Source organism: Haliotis rubra, unplaced genomic scaffold (assembly GCF_003918875.1).
Source record: "Haliotis rubra isolate DU_JTF1 unplaced genomic scaffold, ASM391887v1 Scf503, whole genome shotgun sequence".
Taxonomy (NCBI): Eukaryota; Metazoa; Mollusca; class Gastropoda; order Lepetellida; family Haliotidae; genus Haliotis; species Haliotis rubra.
The window spans coordinates 513,820-533,811 of NW_025767195.1; the positions used below are offsets into that span (position 1 = coordinate 513,820).

The 19,992-nt window shown below is 39.8% G+C and overlaps 1 protein-coding gene across 1 annotated transcript in view; it reads right to left on the minus strand.

Moving 5' to 3' along the window:
- Window positions 1–19,992, minus strand: part of LOC124291959 (VPS9 domain-containing protein 1-like) — a 43,394-nt gene that overhangs the window by 12,738 nt on the left and 10,664 nt on the right. Inside the window, 7 exon segments of the mRNA XM_046729043.1 lie at window positions 801–1,414; window positions 1,417–1,927; window positions 3,968–4,053; window positions 5,558–5,645; window positions 8,154–8,206; window positions 13,082–13,144; window positions 18,959–19,079. Of these exon segments, the coding sequence (XP_046584999.1) occupies window positions 801–1,414; window positions 1,417–1,927; window positions 3,968–4,053; window positions 5,558–5,645; window positions 8,154–8,206; window positions 13,082–13,144; window positions 18,959–19,079 (1,536 nt within the window).

A 19,992-nucleotide genomic window follows, 5' to 3' on the forward strand; every position in this document is an offset into this window, starting at 1 on the left:
TTTGAATGCAATGAGTTTGATTCTAGAAATGAGGGAGAAGTTTACCCTGCAAAGAGATGATGATTACAGTGTGAGATCATGTTTACCATATGGGGAAATGATGTTTAAAATTCCAGTAAATGCTTTTTGAATGAATTAAAGAGCATGGTCAATATGGTCAAACTGAAAAGGTCCAACATAGGCCAAAATTTTCACTTCTGCAAAAACCAGAATAAACCAGTTAAACTCTGCTTCAAACAACACAACTGCATTCCATTTAGAACAAAAACGTCTGTGTAATAAGTGTGCGAAATTTACGCTGACGCTGTGGTCCCCGGCTAGTAAAAATTCATCAGGACCACAACATGATAAGTTAGCAGTGGTCCTGGTGGCCAGTGAAATTTGTATTAATAGTTAAGTAAATCTACGAATGTCAGGGGCGGTGGGGTAGCCTAGTGGTTAAAGCGTTCCATCGTCACGCCGAAGACCGGGGTTCGAATCCCCACATGGGTACAATGTGTGAAGCCCATTTCTGGTGTTCCCCGCCGTGATGTTGCTGGAATATTGCTAAAAGCGGCGTAAAACCAAACTCAGTCAGTCAGTCAGTACGAATGTCATTTTGGACCAGTGAAGTACAGACAGGTCCACAAATGATTGTCCACTCACTGGTCAGGTGGTGTGGTAGGAAATTTTGAAACGTTTCTTTCCCTGTGCAGTGGTCTTAAGTAGGTCTACAAATTCTGTCCCAGTTTGTCTTTGGTACTAATATATCAGTCTGCAGTGTTTGATTAAACTCGAAACAATTTATCAAAACACCCTACCTGAAGAGAGCAAGCAGGTATTTCCATATGGGTTTGAAGAAGGGCTCCTCTAATGAAGCATAGCACTGATCCCTGCCTGTGGGTGAGTCAAGGTGCTCATATGCAATTGTGAACATGACTAATAGCTTCTCCATGAAGCTGTGCACATCCTGTGAAATACCACTGAGATGTCTGTTGTATGCCTCCTCTGCCAGTTTGGTCATTTCAGGGTTGGATAAGGAGTCCACAGATTGGGATGATTTCATTGAACTGTCGTCTGGTGTTGGCATACTTGAACCAGAGTCCATGGATAACGATTTCGGAATACCTCTTGAGAACCTATAGTCTGTGCTTTCAGAAGACCCATTGTCTTGGATGCACCGTGATGGTATTTGTGGATCGTAGGAAATATTTGTCTCTGGTGGATCACCTTCAATAACGTCATCATCACCTTCTTCGTCAAACAAATCATCCATGTTTTCCTCATTGTATTTCTCATATTCAGAAACTCTTTGGAGTATCCTTTTAGCTTTTTCATTTTCAATAGTCAGCTGTTTTTCTAACTGGTTCCCTTTTGTAATAGCAGTTTTGATATCTTCTTTTGATTTTTCGTAAATATCGTCCATTTCTTTCACAGAATTCTCCTCATTTCATCAGAAATCTCTTCATCCTCATTCACCAAGTCTGCTTCTGACACAATTTTAGCTTCTTCAGTTACAGTATCACAGCTTACATCATCTGAATGTTCATGACTAGATTTCACTTCACTTTGTGGCACTGTATTATTATTTTCAAACGTCTTATCACCCTTAGCCACTTCTTGTTTGTCTTCATCAAAACCCTCCTGACTAGAATCCATTGAAGTAATAACTAAATTCTCACCACTATTCGAGTTATTGAAATCACCACTGTGGTATTCCTGAACACTTCCTGGCTGTTCCGTTACACTCCCAGAAGCACCTGTCTCTGAAGGCTGTTCCTTGCTACTCCCTCCATCAGATATCTCATCAACAGGGTAAAGATACACAGGAAGCGGCACAGTAATGTCCTTCAGTTTCATCATCTTGCTTGACACTAAGGGGTAGAGTCTCTCATAGATCTTATACTGATACGTCTTTAAGAGTTGAGTCAGTGGGTGATCTGAACACCTGAAAACAAGTCAAAATGAGAATGTAACTCTTAACAGTTTTTCCGTTTTATCCCTTATGGTGTGACAGGATTTTTTTAGAAATCTTTTCTGGTGAGACCAAAGGACACAGGTATAGAACTGACAAACCCAGGATCATAATCATTGTGAATTATGTGATTTGAAAACTCCGGACAAGCAGATCCTGGAACTGCCAAGGGAAACAACTCTGCTTATCTTTGTATTTGTTTGTTGTTGGACAAAAACACTCCCAGCATTATCCCAGCTGTACAACATGAACATAACTGACAATGGATCAATACGCAATGATCGGGTTACAATACAAGCACAAGCAAGTCAATAATTCTGGCAACCCAATCCATAATGGTGCCTTTCCACTATCACCTGGTCCATACAAACATGAGTATCAGGTATATCTCCTGTATCACCTGGTTCATACACACCTGAGTATATCCTATATCACCTGGTTCATACACACCGGAGTATATCCTGTATCACCTGGTTCATACACACCTGAGTATATCCTGTATCACCTGGTTCATACACACCTGAGTACCCTCTGTATCACCTGGTTCATACACACCTGAGTAGCTTCTGTATCACCTGGTTCATACGCACCTGAGTATATCCTGTATCACCTGGTTCATACGCACCTGATTGTCACCTGGTATCATCTGGTACACACCCGAGTACCCCCAGTATCACCTGGTTCATACACACCTGAGTATCTCCTGTATCACCTGGTTCATACACACCTGAGATCTCCTGTATCACCTGGTATACACCTGAGTCTCTTGTATCACCTGGTTCATACACACCTGAGTACCTTCTGTATCACCTGGTTCATACTCACCTGAGTATATCCTGTATCACCTGGTTCATACACACCTGATTGTCTCTGGTATCATCTGGTTCATACACACCTGAGTACCCCCAGTATCACCTGGTTCATACACACCTGAGTACCCCCTGTATCACCTGGTTCATACACACCTGAGTATATCCTGTATCACCTGGTTCATACACACCTGAGTATCTCCTGTATCACCTGGTTCATACACACCTGAGTATCTCTAGTATCACCTGGTTCATACACACCTGAGTATCTCTAGTATCACCTGGTTCATACACACCTGAGTATCTCTAGTATCATGGTTCACACACTGGTTCATACACCTGAGTATCTCTAGTATCACCTGGTTCATACACACCTGAGTATCTCTTTATCACCTGGTTCATACACACCTGAGTATCTCCTGTATCACCTGGTTCATACACACCTGAGTATCTCCTGTATCACCTGGTTCATACACACCTGAGTATCTCCTGTATCACCTGGTTCATACACACCTGAGTATCTCCTGTATCACCTGGTTCATACACACCTGAGTATCTCTAGTATCACCTGGTTCACACCTGAGTATCTCCTGTATCACCTGGTTCATACACACCTGAGTATCTCCTAGTATCACCTGGTTCATACACACCTGACCTATCACCTGGTTCATACCATCACCTGTTCATACACACCTGAGTATCACCTGTTCATCACCTGGTTCACCTACACACACCTGAGTATCTCCTATATCACCTGGTTCATACACACCTGAGTATCTCCTAGTATCTCCTATATCACCTGGTTCATACACACCTGAGTATCTCCTTATCACCTGGTTCATACACACCTGAGTATCTCCTATATCACCTGGTTCATACACACCTGAGTATCTCCTGTATCACCTGGTTCATACACACCTGAGTATCTCTAGTATCACCTGGTTCATACACACCTGAGTATCTCTTGTATCACCTGGTTCATACACACCTGAGTATCTCTAGTATCACCTGGTTCATACACACCTGCATGAGTACCCCCTGTATCACCTGGTTCATACACACCTGCATGAGTACCCCCCGTATCACCTGGTTCATACACACCTGAGAGTCTCCACACACCTGGTTCATACACACCTGAGTACCTCCTGTATCACCTGGTTCATACACACCTGAGTACCCCCTGTATCACCTGGTTCATACACACCTGAGTATCTCCTGTATCAACTGGTTGATAACGATCTCGTCCTCAGGGTTACTCTGGAGTTTCTCTCTCCAATCAACCAGCCATTTCTGTCAACAGAATATTGTGTGCACTGAAATACTTATGAAGGCTTCCATTCCTTAATACTGAGATGAAAACATTTTCCTGCATACAAACATATACTACAAACAGAAGATATGGGAACACCCTAAAGTTTGATAGTCATATATAAACTGAGACATGGTGAGGTCATTTATACTCTAAGGTAAATGCAACTTTTTGTGTGCTTAATGGGCATTTTAAACGACATGTTGGAACATGCAGTGAATCAACTGATTCAGTATTTGTTGAGTTTGAGTGAAATGAAACATTGTTAAAAACAGCGAAAAACAAGTGTGCTGAAACACAGCAGCACCATGTTTGATTCAAACGCCCAAACACAACAGCCTAGAGCATGTGGAAGACAGACTTCCCATGCAGCTTGTGGCAACTGGGCACAGGCAGTTGTGAATCGGTTCCGAAGGGCTTGAACCATAACATGTCCATCTGCCCTTGATGCTTTTCTGGGTATTCCAGAGCCAAATGACACATCAGCAATCTTGTAACAACAAAGTAAGATACTATATGGATAACAACTTCTTTATTACATATGATGCAACGTTTCGGTATAGATTCTTATACCGCTGTGAAGCAAGACATTCTTGCTTGACAACAGTATAAGAGTCTATACCGAAATGTTGCATGATATATAATATAGAAGTTGTTATCCATATAGTATCTTCCTTTCTTATTACTCACCAACTTCTACAATGCCAATCAAACAGAACAATCTTGTAGCTGTTTATGGTGATCTGAATGATTAGGAGTGAGCTATTCAGGAGATAAACCTATCATATTTTGAAATATGAAATAGTCCCTTTGTAGAGTAGATGCATGCCTCTTATTTATATACTTCAAATCATTATTTTATAGAGAGTGAGTGATCCTTGCTTAATACAGCTATCAACTGTGACCTCAGTTATTGGTCTGGGAATGGACTGATCAGTTACGGAATACTATCTGAATTAGGTCCAGGGTCCCGATCCACAAAGGGTTCGTAGCGCCACGCCATTCATAAGCCTGTGGTAAACTATGGAATTACGACAGGTTGTAACGTTACGAATGCTTTATACATGATTCAATATTCGCAAAGTTGAGGTGAGGTGAAATTGGATTTAACGCTGTGCTTGAGAATATTTCGCTCATATGACGACGTGCATGCACGTGTGTGTGTATGTGCGGCTGCTTGTACTAGCCCAGACTTAAGCTGGTTTTATAGTGCTAGCCCACTGAGATACCATGCCGCAGTGAAGCATGGATACCCCACTCAGACACATTATACTGACTGCGAGCCGACCAGTCCTTTGTTACCCATTAATGCCGAGCGACAGGCAGGGACCAACAAGTACCATATTTTAACGTCTTTTGGTATGACGCGGTCGGGGATCGAACCCACGACCTTCCGCTCTCTGGGTGGACGTTCTAACCACTACACCACAGAGGCGGTCCAATATTCACAAAGAGGTGTGTCTCTAAGCAACCGTGTGTACTTACAGCATCCTGCTCATACTCCAGAATCTTCTTGTATATCTGCCTCTGCTCCTGCTCCTCTTGTGACATCCCTGTGGGAGCTGTAAAACGCCTGCACACAGACACATGCATACGTCACTTCCCTCGCATAAACACTGGCCTGTATCAATCACAATTCTCTTCAAGAAAACACACTGGACAATTCTCTTCAATGAGACACTTGTAAATTCTCTTCAATAAAACCCTAGTAATTTCTCTTCAATAAAAAACAAGAATACATACTAGTCAATTCTCTCAAAAATGACACTAGCTAGTACTCTTCAATAAAACACTAGAAAATTCTCTTCAATAAAAAACACTAGTCAATTCTATCAAGAATACATACAAGTCAATTCTCTCAAAAATGACACTAGCTAGTACTCTTCAATAAAACACTAGTCAATTCTCTTCAATAAAAAACACTAGTCAATTCTATCAAGAATACATACAAGTCAATTCTCTAATAAATGACATTAACTAGTTCTCTTCACTAAAACACTAGTCGATTCTCTAATAAAACACACGAGTCAATTTAAGGACACACTGATTTCACCAAATTAATTTTTACCAAAATATACAATACTTGTATGAAAAATACATTGTCTATCACAAACATTTATGCTCATAGTCATAAATAAAACATTTAACTAGCAGCTGTAGCTAAGATGCTTCGGTGAAAGATCAAAAGCGCTGACAGTACTTTATCAGACGATAATGTGCACTTTTTGCATTACGTCACAATGTAACTGACGTCACGATGCATGTCAGTTGTCACCTTGTACAGCCTCCTACAGTAAACTACTGCGATGAAAATCACCTGAATTTGAGTAATTTCCTGTGGACTATCTACAATGAACACTTATGATTCATTACTTCAGTCTCCATTACTTTACTTTTCTGTACAAGAGAGACAACAGTGCAGTATCGAACTTCCACCACTACCCCTGACCTTGGCTGACAACTGGTCTGGTTGATTACGGGAATGTTAACAAGAGGTTAAAGAGAACATAAACAGCACCCAGGTTATGCATCAACGCACAAAGTGGCTGACACTCATGGTCACCCGGTCATGGTCACGCTTTGTAAAACCACTAAAAGTGCCTGTACTTGCAACTGACTGAATCTAATAACTTGAAAATGTTCTAAGGGCAGCTTGTTGGAATAAATGACTTCTGAACATATCAATAATATTTGTGACATTTACAACACACGTTATATTGGGATTACACTTTTACAGTAAATAAGAGATTCAGAACATCAGTACTTTTGCTATTTTGAGTCCTATCAGAGACTGTTTTGTGTTTGTTAAAGAGATTCTGGCATCAAGAAAATTCTTATGGCAAAATGTGTAATGTCACATTTCAAGGAAGAATTTTCAGCTCACCTTAATTAACTGATTTTAAGGTATGTCAATCAAAAGAATACAGTCCCAACAATAATGAGACATTTTATATGCTGTACCTCACTAAAGTTAGGGGAGTGGAGTATTAAGAAGTTGTCATAATCTGTGCTAACCAATGCAGGTTTGAAAATTTGAAGGTAAAAACACTTTCTGACACAAAATACTAAGTTACTTAACAGGTTTATAACCACTGACTGATTTGCTGTCAGCATTCTAAAATGAATGTCCATACATACAAGTGACCATGACTTTATATCTTTGCCAATCATATGAAAGAACATTTCAAGTTGTTCCATTTAAATGGCAACGCAAATATGAAGTGAAATCACCACTTTCACAACAATGTTTCCAAGTCATTCCACAAGTGCATGAGACCTCTATAGTAACCATGACAAATAACACAATCATCTAATACATACAACTGCTATTCATCTGTTTACAAGTTACATATATAGATTACATCATAACTTTACTCTGCTGAACACAAAATACCAGCATGTCCATTGGTTTAAATCCGTGGGAGCCGTGCCAATTAACACTTATCAGTGGGGTACACAAAGTGCGCAGTCTAGACTACCAGTTGTCCGACTTCCATTTTTGTGGAAGCCGCGGTGGCTGAGCGGTCTAGGCGTCTGACTTTGTGTGCTGGCGATTAGGTGCCTGACTCTGAGGGTGTGGGTTCGAATCCCGGATGGGACTCAACCCAACAAAAGTACTAGAATTTGTACTTTACTAAGAAAGTGTAATCCCAAATATAACGTATGTTACAGGTTTAAATCTGGTTCCACCGAGTGACTACCAATGACCTTGTCCTTACACAAAGGTCACCAAAAGTTAATGAAGTCAGATCCAACGTTTTTACTTCACAAACTCACATAATTAAATTTTGTGGATACAAGCTTCTATACACGCAGCAGGTCAGAGTTACCTTGACCTTCAGTGTCACCCATTCACATTGTCATATTAAGCAGATCCCCAGGGGTCAAAAGGTTACAGGAATTTGCTTAACAATGTTAAGCATTTCTTATATACAGGTTTTGAAAGTCTAGGACAACAACTTAACACAATAGTGACTGGGAAAGCACACTTTCCTTTCTAACAATGATGTAGGCAGGTGTGCAGCAGGGTTGATTATACATGAAACAAGGCAACAGTAAGAGGACGTAGACAGGGACTCACCTTTGAGCCTGCTCCTCAAGTCTGCTCTGTCTCTCGTTCATCTTTTTGGCAAGCTAGTATACTGTCAGGAAAAACAGCTCAACTTGACATTTAGCATTTCTTATATACTAGGGTTAGAATTGAAATTATTATCAATCTCGATATTTTTAATCAAGGCATAATCTTGCATGATTTAAAAGTGTATTAAACCTTAACAAGTCGGAGAGAGTGATATATTTACAAAATGACCCCTTGAAAATTCATTAGCCAGTTGGGCCAGTGACTGTGGAGATTTTCTGGCCTGACTGGATTTTTACTAGCCACGGGACTAGCGGGCCAATGGCTATTTTGCACACTGGTTACTGAAGATCAATTCTAACTCATGATCTTCATGGGCATGGATCAGCTGGGAGAGCTGAAGGTTGGTCAGTTCATACCAAACAACATCCACTTGTTGTCACCCTGCCTGGTAGTGAGTGAGTGAGTGAGTGAGTGAGTGAGTGAGTGAGTGAGTGAGTGAGTGAGTGAGTGAGTGAGTGAGTGAGTTTAGTTTTACTCCGCTTTTTCAGGAATATTCCAGCAATATCACAGCAGGGACCATCAGAAATGCTCTTCACACACTGTACCCATGTGGGGAATCGAACCCAGCTCTTCGGTGTGATGAATAAACGCTTTAACCACTAGGCAACCCCACCGCCTCCCTGGTACTCAGCCTTTAGGGAGCAAATAAGGACTGAACCACAATTTAACACAGAGCCTCAGCAATAATACTGAAAATGATAACACAAAACACAATTTAAGTATTTAGAATTTGCAGTGGTGCAACCTGAGTGAGTGAGTGAGTGAGTTTAGTTTTACGCCGCTTTTAGCAATATTCCAGCAATATCACGGCAGGGGACACCAGAAATGGGCTTAACACATTGTGCCCATGTGGGGAATCGAACCCTGGTCTTCGGCGTGACGAGACAACGCTTTAACCACTAGGCTACCCCACCGCCCCTGGTGCAACCTGAAACTGCAAATCCATATTTATACCAAATTTAATTATGTTAATATCTTGCTGCTCAAAGAACACAGACTTTAGATGGAAAACAGAATGCAGAGGAACTGGCTTGGAGCAGTGACTCGGATGACTGCAGAGACAGTGATTAAATGACTTACTGTTCATGTTATGAAATTTTATGAAGTAATATAAAATAATTTCATCAGACCCAGAATAATTCTGTTACAATGACATTCCAAATCATCAATATCAAAACTCAAGCATTATATACCATTTAAAAAAGTAGGGGATATTGGATTTACAAGATTAATAAACTGCAAACGATGAAGCCAAGGAGGAAACAGATGATAAAGAGAAATTAACGGAAAATGTGACAATTTATTCCATTCCTTTGGAAATGTTTCATCTTTATGGATATATATTACTTTTTCTCATAGTCATATCCATTGGCATTGGCTAGTGGTATGCTTGCTCAATGGCATATCCCCTACTTTTTTTAATGGTATATGTAATTTTTATTGAGAAGCAGAAAACCCCATATTTTGTCTGGTGCAAAAAGGTCATTACGTAAGGTTCAGTTGTCCCTGTCACCAGCTCATCAACCCCAGAGGACTCAAGTCTGAGTAAAGTAAATTTCAAAATACTCACATATTTTCCCCAATATTTAGGAACTTTTTCATAATTTTTTGAAAGATCATCGTGGGCAGGAGACATAACGACTACATGCAATCATAGTGACAGTGATACACCACACATCAGACAGCAGTTTTTACAGCCATTGTCTAAAAAAGGCAACACCCACGTGATAAACAGTCGTATCTGTCAGGTGTGCTGTTGTTGAAGCAGTTATTACTCCACACCAGAACATAAACATTCTTTAGGATCATTTTGGATGGGGTTAATCAGGAGCAGTTTCCTTGACACCTCACACCCATCCACATCTCATAGCAACTATATCATCAACAGCACACCTCGCACCCATCCACATCCCACAGCAACTATATCATCAACAGCACACCTGACAGCTATGACAATATATCGCCTTTTTAAGAAAAAGGAATAATTGGTGTAAATGGTGCCAACTAACAGGTTAATGTCTCTACTATGCATTTAGAAGTGTGAATACATGAATATATGAAACTTCTTATGGATAACAATTTCTTTGTAACTTATGATAGGCATATAGTTAGAAAGCATAAAAATAGTAAAAAGGTTTCATGCTTAATTGTTTTACCTGTTTTGATTGTCACTAGATTGTTTTAAAGTGCAAGTTATAAACAAATAAGTCTGGCAATTTTTTAAGTGTCAAACCTAATAATGAATAATTTATGTAAACTGAATATTTCAGCAAATCCAGAACCTGTTTGTATTGCTCAATATCTGTTGCATAACATGCTGTGAAACTGATTAGCATTACATCTCGGCTTCAAACTGTTTCACCATGGTGATCAGTTCAGATAACTAGTTGACATGTTAATTGCCTGTCTGTTAATTAAAGGATTGTATTAATCCTTTGAGTCAACATCCTGAACTGGGTCAACACACACCCTCAAACCGTACAACATTCAAAAAGCACAATGGAAACTGAATAATGAGTACTCTACGAGTCCGTCAGTTCTGTAGGTCACTTAAATTGCTGAAGTAGAAAGTGACCTCATAAACACTTAAATCATCAACAGTACAAAGGCGACCTACATTTGCCTCATGAAGCTGAAGATATGAAAACTGCAGAACTATTAAATAAGAATTATTTGCTTGGCATTCTAGAAGTTGAGGAGATGAAGAATGAGGACTATTTCACGGGCATCGTTTCAACATAGATTCTGATGTCACCACTTGCTTGACAACGACATTAGAATCTATGTCGAAACGTCACCTATACAGAATAAAGAAGTTGTATATCCATAAAAATAGTCCTTATTCTTTATGAAATAAGAACTTGTGTTGAGATTTGATTTAAAACTTGAGCTAAAACTTACACAGAAATACATGTCATATGCAATATGATTTTGTAAATAGATTTCCACAATTTCAATTAATGTCAAACATTTTGTTAAAAGATTATGATAGAGAAAGAATATATATGTGTAAAAACGACTTTGTCATTCAAATTTGAAAAAACCATCACTATGTCCGCAAGGATAGGTTTGAGATTAGAGGTGCACTCAACCATAGTAAGTGTTGTTTCAATGGGTCTGCATGCTTGGAGTATTACACAATTATGTTTTTTATGTCACTTTTTTTCAGTATTCCAGACAAATCCAGGGATTTACAGGACGCAAATTTCTGTGTCCCATACACATAAAAATTGACAATGGCCACAACAAAATTTGTTAGAGCGTCCACAGGGACTCAGAAAAAGTCCAAATACTTTTTGTAAAATTCTAATCAAGTGACAATAAGTTATCATTGAGTTTGCTACTAGCTGGGTTATGGTATTATTTGCAATTTAATTACGGTAATGACCATGTTCCTCAGTACATCATTGTATGTTGTGGTAATTGTATCTGATCGAAGAGTTTGGCCACGTTTCACCTAGGTTTGACCTTAGATGCCCTGAAAACCCCTTTTATGTCTTGAGTGTATTATTCAAGAGCTGGGGTCTCTGTTATGTAATATCATATGTATATTTTACGTGACTGTTACATGAAACTCTAAATAAACATATACTACTGTAATTACAACTACTCACTAAACTCAATGTCAGACGTGGAAAAGACTGCTGTAATTTGACACTGAACTGAGCATTTTGTTAATCATTAATGATTATTCAACACTAATTGAAAATTAGGAAAGTGTTAGTAAAAACAGTGTTCTTCTTGTCCTTTCAAAACAGAAGAGCGGAAGGTCGCGGGTTCGATCCCCGACCGCGTCATACCAAAAGACGTTAAAATATGGTACTTGTTGGTCCCTGCCTGGCGCTCAGCATTAATGGGTACAAGGACTGGTCGGCTCGCAATCAGTATAATGTGTCTGAGTGGGGTATTCACTGCTTCACTGCGGCATGGTATCTCAATGGGCTAGCACTATAAAACCAGCTTAAGTCTGGGCTAGTACAAGCAGCCGCACATACACATACACATGCATGCACGTCGTCATATGAGCGAAATATTCTCAAGCACGACGTTAAACCCAATTTCACCTCACCTCACCTTTCAAAACATAACCATGTAAACAATGAGTTGACTTCTCTCAATGCAATGTTCCAGAGAAAAGGCTAGTACCTACATCAAACAGGTGAATGAAGAATTTCTAATCCATAAGTCAAATCTGTCTTCACTGCTACACCTGCTCTTAAACTGCCATTTAAAGATCTCCAAAAAATGGTACCCTAAAAAGTCAACCTGTGAAACAATATCATGATACATAGAACCTAACTTGAGAACCATCACTGACATTTCTAGCATGGATGCATCAGCTGTGTACTCATCATAATGTGATCCTATATTTAAAAAGTTCTGGCTGTGTTCTTTGAGGATAATGAACTATTTAGGAACCCTTTTGACACTCATTTTCTATTTTCCCCTCTAACATCTAGTGGCATCTTTAAGAAAACAAGATGCCAAATTGGCCAAGGCTGATGTGCAATTAGGAAAATCCACTGGGCCATTATAGTGTCAGGGACTATCATTATTGATGCAGCCATATCATGGTGAAAAGTCATCAAATTAAGGCCTTGTGGAAGTTATAATGTGATTTCAAATTGATCTCATTGGGGGCTCCACATGCAAAAGTTACAGTCCACAACTATACAAGTGTACACACAAGCTTTTCAAGTGTTACTTATCAATTGCACTACAGACATATTTTACCAGACAAAATCATTATTCTGTGGGGAAAACAAGTAGACTGCCAATTCAATGTTTTTCAGTCCTGTGGAGGTAGTGACAGGTGCTTGTTTACACAGGAAGTAGAGAGACATGCTGTGTGACACAAGAAAGGATACAGCCTCCTCATGGATCCTGGCTATGGCAAGGTTCTCCGCCATCTTCCTCTGGACAGTCAGGCTCTGGAAGGAAATCACATTCCAGATCATTTGTTGGTCTATTCATTAAGGACAATATTTTAGCATATATGTTGAATGCAAAATCAACTTGTGAAGATCCATATTAGACTGGGTGTTCAGCAACCCATACTTGTGGTAAGAAGTGAGTAATGGAATTGGGTGGTCAGACTCGCCATCTTGGTTGATGCATGACTCCATATCCAAGATGCATGGACTGATGCTTATGACTGACTGACTGAGTTGCTGTTTTACTCCGCTTTTAGCAATAATACAGCTACATCACGGCAGGGGACACCAGAAATGGGCTTCACACAATGTACCCATGTGGGGATTTGAACCCGGGTCTTTGGCGTGACGAGCCAACGCTTTAACCACTAGGCTACCCCTACGCCCTGATGCTTATGAAGTCAATCGCTGGATTGTGTACTCCAAACTTAATTATTTACATAATGCTGTCATAGAGCTGGTAAATTGCTGAGTGCGGTATTAAACAACAAGCAAAGAAAAACAAAATAATATCTTGGTTCTGGAAATTATCTTTGTTCGTTCATTCCAGCTATTTCTTCCACATGTTCCTTGGTCTTGGTTGGTATGTTCCAGAAGATATCTGGGTCCTTACATTTCTCATAACAGATCGGTCAATAAATCCAGATATCTTGGGTCCATGATTCATTATTATATCTTGGTCACAGAAAATGATGTAAATCCCATATGTTACCACTTTCGTGAAACTAATGAACACAGGTTTGGAACATAATAATAATAATAAATAATAATAATAGTGCATTTATATAGCGCTAATTCCAAACATAAGGATGCTCAAAGCGCACAAACATGGTTTGATATTAGGGAAAGTCAGAGAAAGCTTGGCGAAAGAGGACAGTTTTTAGTAAGGATTTAAAGGATGACAACGTTTGAGAGTCTTTGAGTTCTTGGGGCAGATTATTCCACTCAGTTGCTGCGGCATACGCAAATGATCTGTGACCGTAGCGGACAGTGTTTGTATTTGGGACAACAAGGAGAGACTTGGTCTGGGATCTGAGAGTCCGAGCAGGTTGGTATGTCTGAAGAAGGTTGCAGAGATAGACTGGAGCTGATCCGGAGATACATTGGAAGGTCAGGGACAGGAGCTTGAACTTGATACAGGAAATGAACAGGAAGCCAATGAAGAGATTTGAGTAATGGAGTGGTGTGTGCCTGTCTGGGGGTAAGGGATGCAATTCTTGCGGCTGTGTTTTGAACATGCTGAAGTCTGTTGATCAGAGATTTGGGAGCGTTAATCAAGAGGCAGTTACAGTAATCAAGACGTGAGATGACGAGAGAGATAATGAGGGTTATAGTAGCACTGGTGGTACGGTGTTTTCTGATACAACTGATGTTCCTTAGGATGAAAAAGCAAGTTCTGCAGATATTGCTGACATGGACCTCCATAGTTAGCTGGGAGTCAAACGTGACTCCAAGGTTCCTGGCTGAGCTGGCAAGAGGAATCGGCGTTGCTCCAACTGTGATGCTGTCAAGCTGTGTTTTTCGTGTTCGACTCACAGGTCCGGTTAGGAGTGCCTCTGTTTTCTCGTCATTCAACTTCAGTTTATTTGCGGTCATCCAATGTTTAATGTCTGAGTAGCACTGACTGATCTTAGTGTGAGCTACTGATGCTGAGGAAGGATCCGGTCTGAAGATGTTGATGATCTGGGAATCGTCAGCATAGAAGTGCTTCGGAAGATCATAGTTTCCAATGATTTCACCCAATTGTCAAATGTAGAGGGTAAATAACACCGGTCCGAAAGCACTGAACCTTGAGGAGCGCCCATCTAAGCTTAAAGCTGATGAAGATACCCGTTGAGATGGATTGATTGATGCCTATTTTCCAGATATGATTTGAACCAAGCAAGTGCAGTTCCATCGATACCGATCTCAACTTGAAGAGCGGGACAGGAGACTGCTGTGGTCGATGGTGTCAAAGGCTGCGCTAAGATCTAGCAAAACCAGGAGGGCTGCATTGCCTTTGTCAATTCCAGATTGCAGTTCATTCATGACATAGAGCAAGGCCGTCTCAGTGCTGTGATTTGGTCGGTACGCAGATTGGTAGGGCTCATGAAGATCATACAAAGACAGGTGTTCTGATAGACGCGTTGGCACACAGCTCTTTCAATGAGTTTTGAAATGTATGGAAGGTTGGAAACCGGACGATAGTTCTTCAATACATCACAGTCTAGGCCAGGTTTTTTCAAGAGAGGTTTGACAAGTGCAGTTTTCAAAGAGTTTGGCATGATTCCATTGGCTAAACTGAGGTTGACCAATGATGTCACAACTGGAAGGAAGATGTCAATGTTGTCGATAATCAGCGTCGTAGGAAGGGGATCTAAGGGACAAGTAGTTGGTTTAGATCTTCTAATCAACTTCAGAGTTTCGGCTTCTGAGAACAGTTGAAAAACAGATAAACGATTATTCTGAAACATGACAGGATCGTTGTCCTCGGTGACGTCATCAAACTGGTGACGAATCGCCTCGATCTTGTCGCAGAAATAGGTTGAAAAACGTTCTGCTATTTCCAAGGTTACGTCACCAGAAGGCAAGGATGGATCAGTCTTTCTACCCATCAGGGAGAACATAAGTTTATACAGTGCCTTGGGATCAGATGTACTTTCCTCGATTTTAGCATTCATATATGTGCGTTTTGCTTGTCTAACTGTCTTATTGGAAGCATTCCTGGCAGAGACATATATCTGGCGAAAGACTTCAAGTTTAGTTTTTCTCCACTTGCGCTCAGCTTTCCTACTTGCAGATTTTGCAGTCTTCACATCATCCGTATATAGCCAAGGTGTATCTGGTCTGTATGGAACACTCTTTGTCACTTCAGGCGCATGTTTGTCTAACAGTTCACTGAGCACCTTGTTATACATGTCAACAAGGTCTTCAACATTAGATGCTGGTTGTAACAGAAGGGGAGAGTGTGAAAGGTCATTTCTAAATGCTTGCATGTTGATTTTCTTCAAATTTCTGCATTTTATGACTTTGCTAGGAGGTTTAGGTCGGCTGGTATCCAAACACATCGTTATCAAGTGATGGTCAGAAAGTTGCATATCAGTCACTGTAGTAGACTGAATAAGAGGCTCCGTCTCTGAGCTGAGGACCCAGTCGAGAATATGTTGACACTTATGGGTTGGCTCACTGACATGCTGGACCAGTCCATAGGATCGCAGAAGAGTCATCATTTTTGACGTGTCTGGATCACTCTGATCGTCATAATGAAAGTTCAGGTCTCCCATAACCAGTAATCTCCCTTTTGCAACTGATATATGGTCAAGCAGTGATGAGAATTCATCAAGAAACATAGCAGGTGTTAACTTATTTTTTCTTGAGGGAGGGGGACGACAAATAACACAAGCATGTGTTGCTGTCTGATCATGCGTAACAGTGAATTCCATACACTCAAAAGACTTAGAGTCCATATTTTGTGGTTGATTGAATTTCAATTTAAGATTGTCTCTGTACACAACAGCGATTCCTCCACCACGTGATGGGCGTGGCTTATGTTCAAACCTATATCCATTCGGTGTCATACTTGCTATTTTTGCTTCATCACCAGACTGACATAACCATGCTAGAAGCAGGAATCAATCCACAATCATAGGTTCCTGGCATGTTCCTTGGCCAACAACACCTACCCACACCACACACAGTGTATAAAATAGTTTTGAAATATGGCCTGTCCAAGGACTGGCTGTGCAAAAAAGTGACCAATCCTGAACAAACACAGCCAGTACAAAAAAACTAAAACAATGAAAAAACAAGCAGTTGTCACTAAGGTGACATAATACCCGGCCGCAAATTATCAGATCAAACTTAAAGAGTAATGATAGTGAAGGTCGTAATTTAAGATGAAGTTCAATGTCAACAAAAAACAGGACCAGTCAACCTCTCTTGATATCTTGTTCTGTAGCTGTTCAAACACACAAATATTCACTTTGACCTTGACATGCATGTCATGGTGTATGAAATATGCAAAAACATAGTAATAGAGAAATTGTTTATCAAAAAAAATCAAGAGAAGTCTTGAAAGTCTATGAAGAAAATTCAGTGAACCGTTCTTGAGATATCTTGCTGACAATCTTAACATACTGAAATCTTCAAAGTGTCGCTGTGATCTTGAAAATTACGTGCAACTTCCCTTTATAAAGCCTGGTGTCAAATAGTTCTTGAGATATCTCCCTGACAAGCTTAATATGCAGGCTAGCATGTTGAAATCTTCAAAGTGTCGTCGTGACCTTGAAAATTACGTGAAGGTCACCAAAATCCATTGGGCCCTGTGCATTCCACAGATGAAGTTTGGTGTCAAATGTGAAGAAAATCCAGTGATTGGTTCTTGAGGTATCTTGCTGACAAGGGTAAAGAGTCAAAGTCCCCTTGTGACCTTGAAATGAAGGTCAAGGTCACCAAACCTGACTGAGACCTTTCTTATACTGTGATGAACCTAGGTACCAAGTATGAAAAGAATCTAGTCAATGGTTCTTAAGATATTCCAATTCATACGTACGTACGGATGTATGGGACAGACGGACAGAGCCTAATACTATATCCCCCGCTTTGCGATAAACGCACGGCGGGGGATAATAATAGATAAGACGAAGTTCAAAACAAGTTAAGTTTATTTTTTCAAATATGTCCCCCGACCAAATGACAGCTTTATTTATTTAATAGTCCTTTGGTCGGTGGGATGGGCTATGTTTTATACACTGTCAGCCATATGACAGCAATCTATGAATAACTGAGTGTGATCCAGACAATCCAGTGATTGATACTATGAGCAGCAGCATTGGGATACACACAGTCATCTGTGTCACCGTGACGACCGCTCAAAGAATACGTAATCTTATGTGATAAGTATTTTGCGATATAATTTGATATGTGTTGGCGTATTGCAATATATAGTGAAAGTATAGCACATGGGTTAAGGTAATGAAATTACTGCTACCTTTCTATTGAAACAATGCCACTGGCCACTGTCAGGACTCAGATGTGATTGTACAAGAGATCAATTGAAAATTGTTTCCAAATTGAAGACTTCGCTCTAAAGTTTTTGAACTCGAGAAAAAGCATCTGCAGCGGCATCCACCATATTGGTTGGTTTATCCCTACAATGAGTGCCGGTACCAATATATTTTTATTTATTTACATGCTTTAAAAGTCACGCATATGCAATGATATGACCAATAAACATTCTCAAAAAAACATCAATTTTGTGTGAGAGAGACCCATTTGGTTTGGTTTGAAGTGGGGTCATCAATTTTGAATGTTTCGGGGAAAGCAATTTTGTACATAAACATATTTTAAAATTATGCTTAAAAACTATTGGGAGGGGGGTCACTTACTTTGTACATAAACTTGTGTGTGTGTGTGTGTGTGTGTGTATGTGTTTGTCATTCAAATTGTACATGCTTCTCCATAAAAATCATCACTTCCCCCCCTGGCCATAAATTATGAACGGTCCCTTATTAGTATTTTTGTATTTCACGAGAAATACCGATCAAGGTCAGGGAATTGCCGATCTTTTCGGGTGAACCGGTTCGTGAAAAGTGTACTGCAATAAATCGAATTGTGAAGTTTGAATTGCAATATACCAGTTAACCGGTATCATCACCCATCTCTAGTACTAAACATGTGAAGTTTTAGTTTCATTGGTCTAATGGTGTCCAAGGAGAAAGATGTTCATGAAAGGCAATGAAGGATGCATCCCGCGTGCCACATACTACATAAACAAGAATGACATACACTCACTCGACTTTCATTCAGGTGAGCTAAGAATGAGTGACCTACCAGCATTGAGGCCATACTCGCTGCCTGACCCTTCTGTATCCGGGACAGCCTGGCCTTGTAGGCAGACATCAGCTGTTGGTTCTGTTTGTATGCCATCGCCATCGGGCTGGGGCCGTGTTTTCTAAAGAATATAGGGCATCCTGTCACACTTTGACATGTCAGTGTCTATCAACCACATAATCAAGCTGGCTTCAGACCAACACCACAGTGACCTGGTCTAAGCAGGTCATCGTAATAATCAAAATCATCATTTTCACTTCTACTTTCACAAGGAATCATTTGAAAATTGGTAACTTATACTTATGCGTGTTTTTGATATTTGAGGCCTCAATCAGCAATATTTCAGCAATATGAGGCCACATAATAATCAATCTGGATCAGTAATATATATTCAAATAATTCTCAATGTAGGGGCATGTTGCCACAACATCAACAAGGTCATGTGACCATCCATTCAATGGAATCACCTCTTAGGATATGTTGTTTGGAACAAATACTTGTCTAGATTTGCAAGGGTGAAATCTTTACTGAAGATTGCATAATTCTGTGAATTTATTTCTAATTGCAGATATCAGCATTATTATGTGAAGACATTCACACATTAACAGGTAATAAGGTTTCATATTGACACATTAACAGGTAGTAAGGTTTCATATTTGACACTTTAACAGGTAATAAGGTTTCATATTGACACATTAACAGGTAATAAGGTTTCATATTGACACATTAACAGGTAATAAGGTTTCATATTGACACATTAACAGGTAATAAGGTTTCATATTGGTGCTGACTTGTGCAGTCATGTGCATTGTGGAATGTGCAGTGTGGAGGGTCTCTATGTAACCATAGTGAAATTATACATATTTATGAAACAACATGTATATGGAAGTTCAATAACTTTTCTCATAAAAAGAAATTTGAATTTTGGGTGATAACTATTGTACTTTTCAAGTGAGTGAATGAAAGTTGTTTTATGACAGTTAGCACAATAAGAGTAAGTGTTGTCTGAGTAACAACAGTTAAATTATCCATAT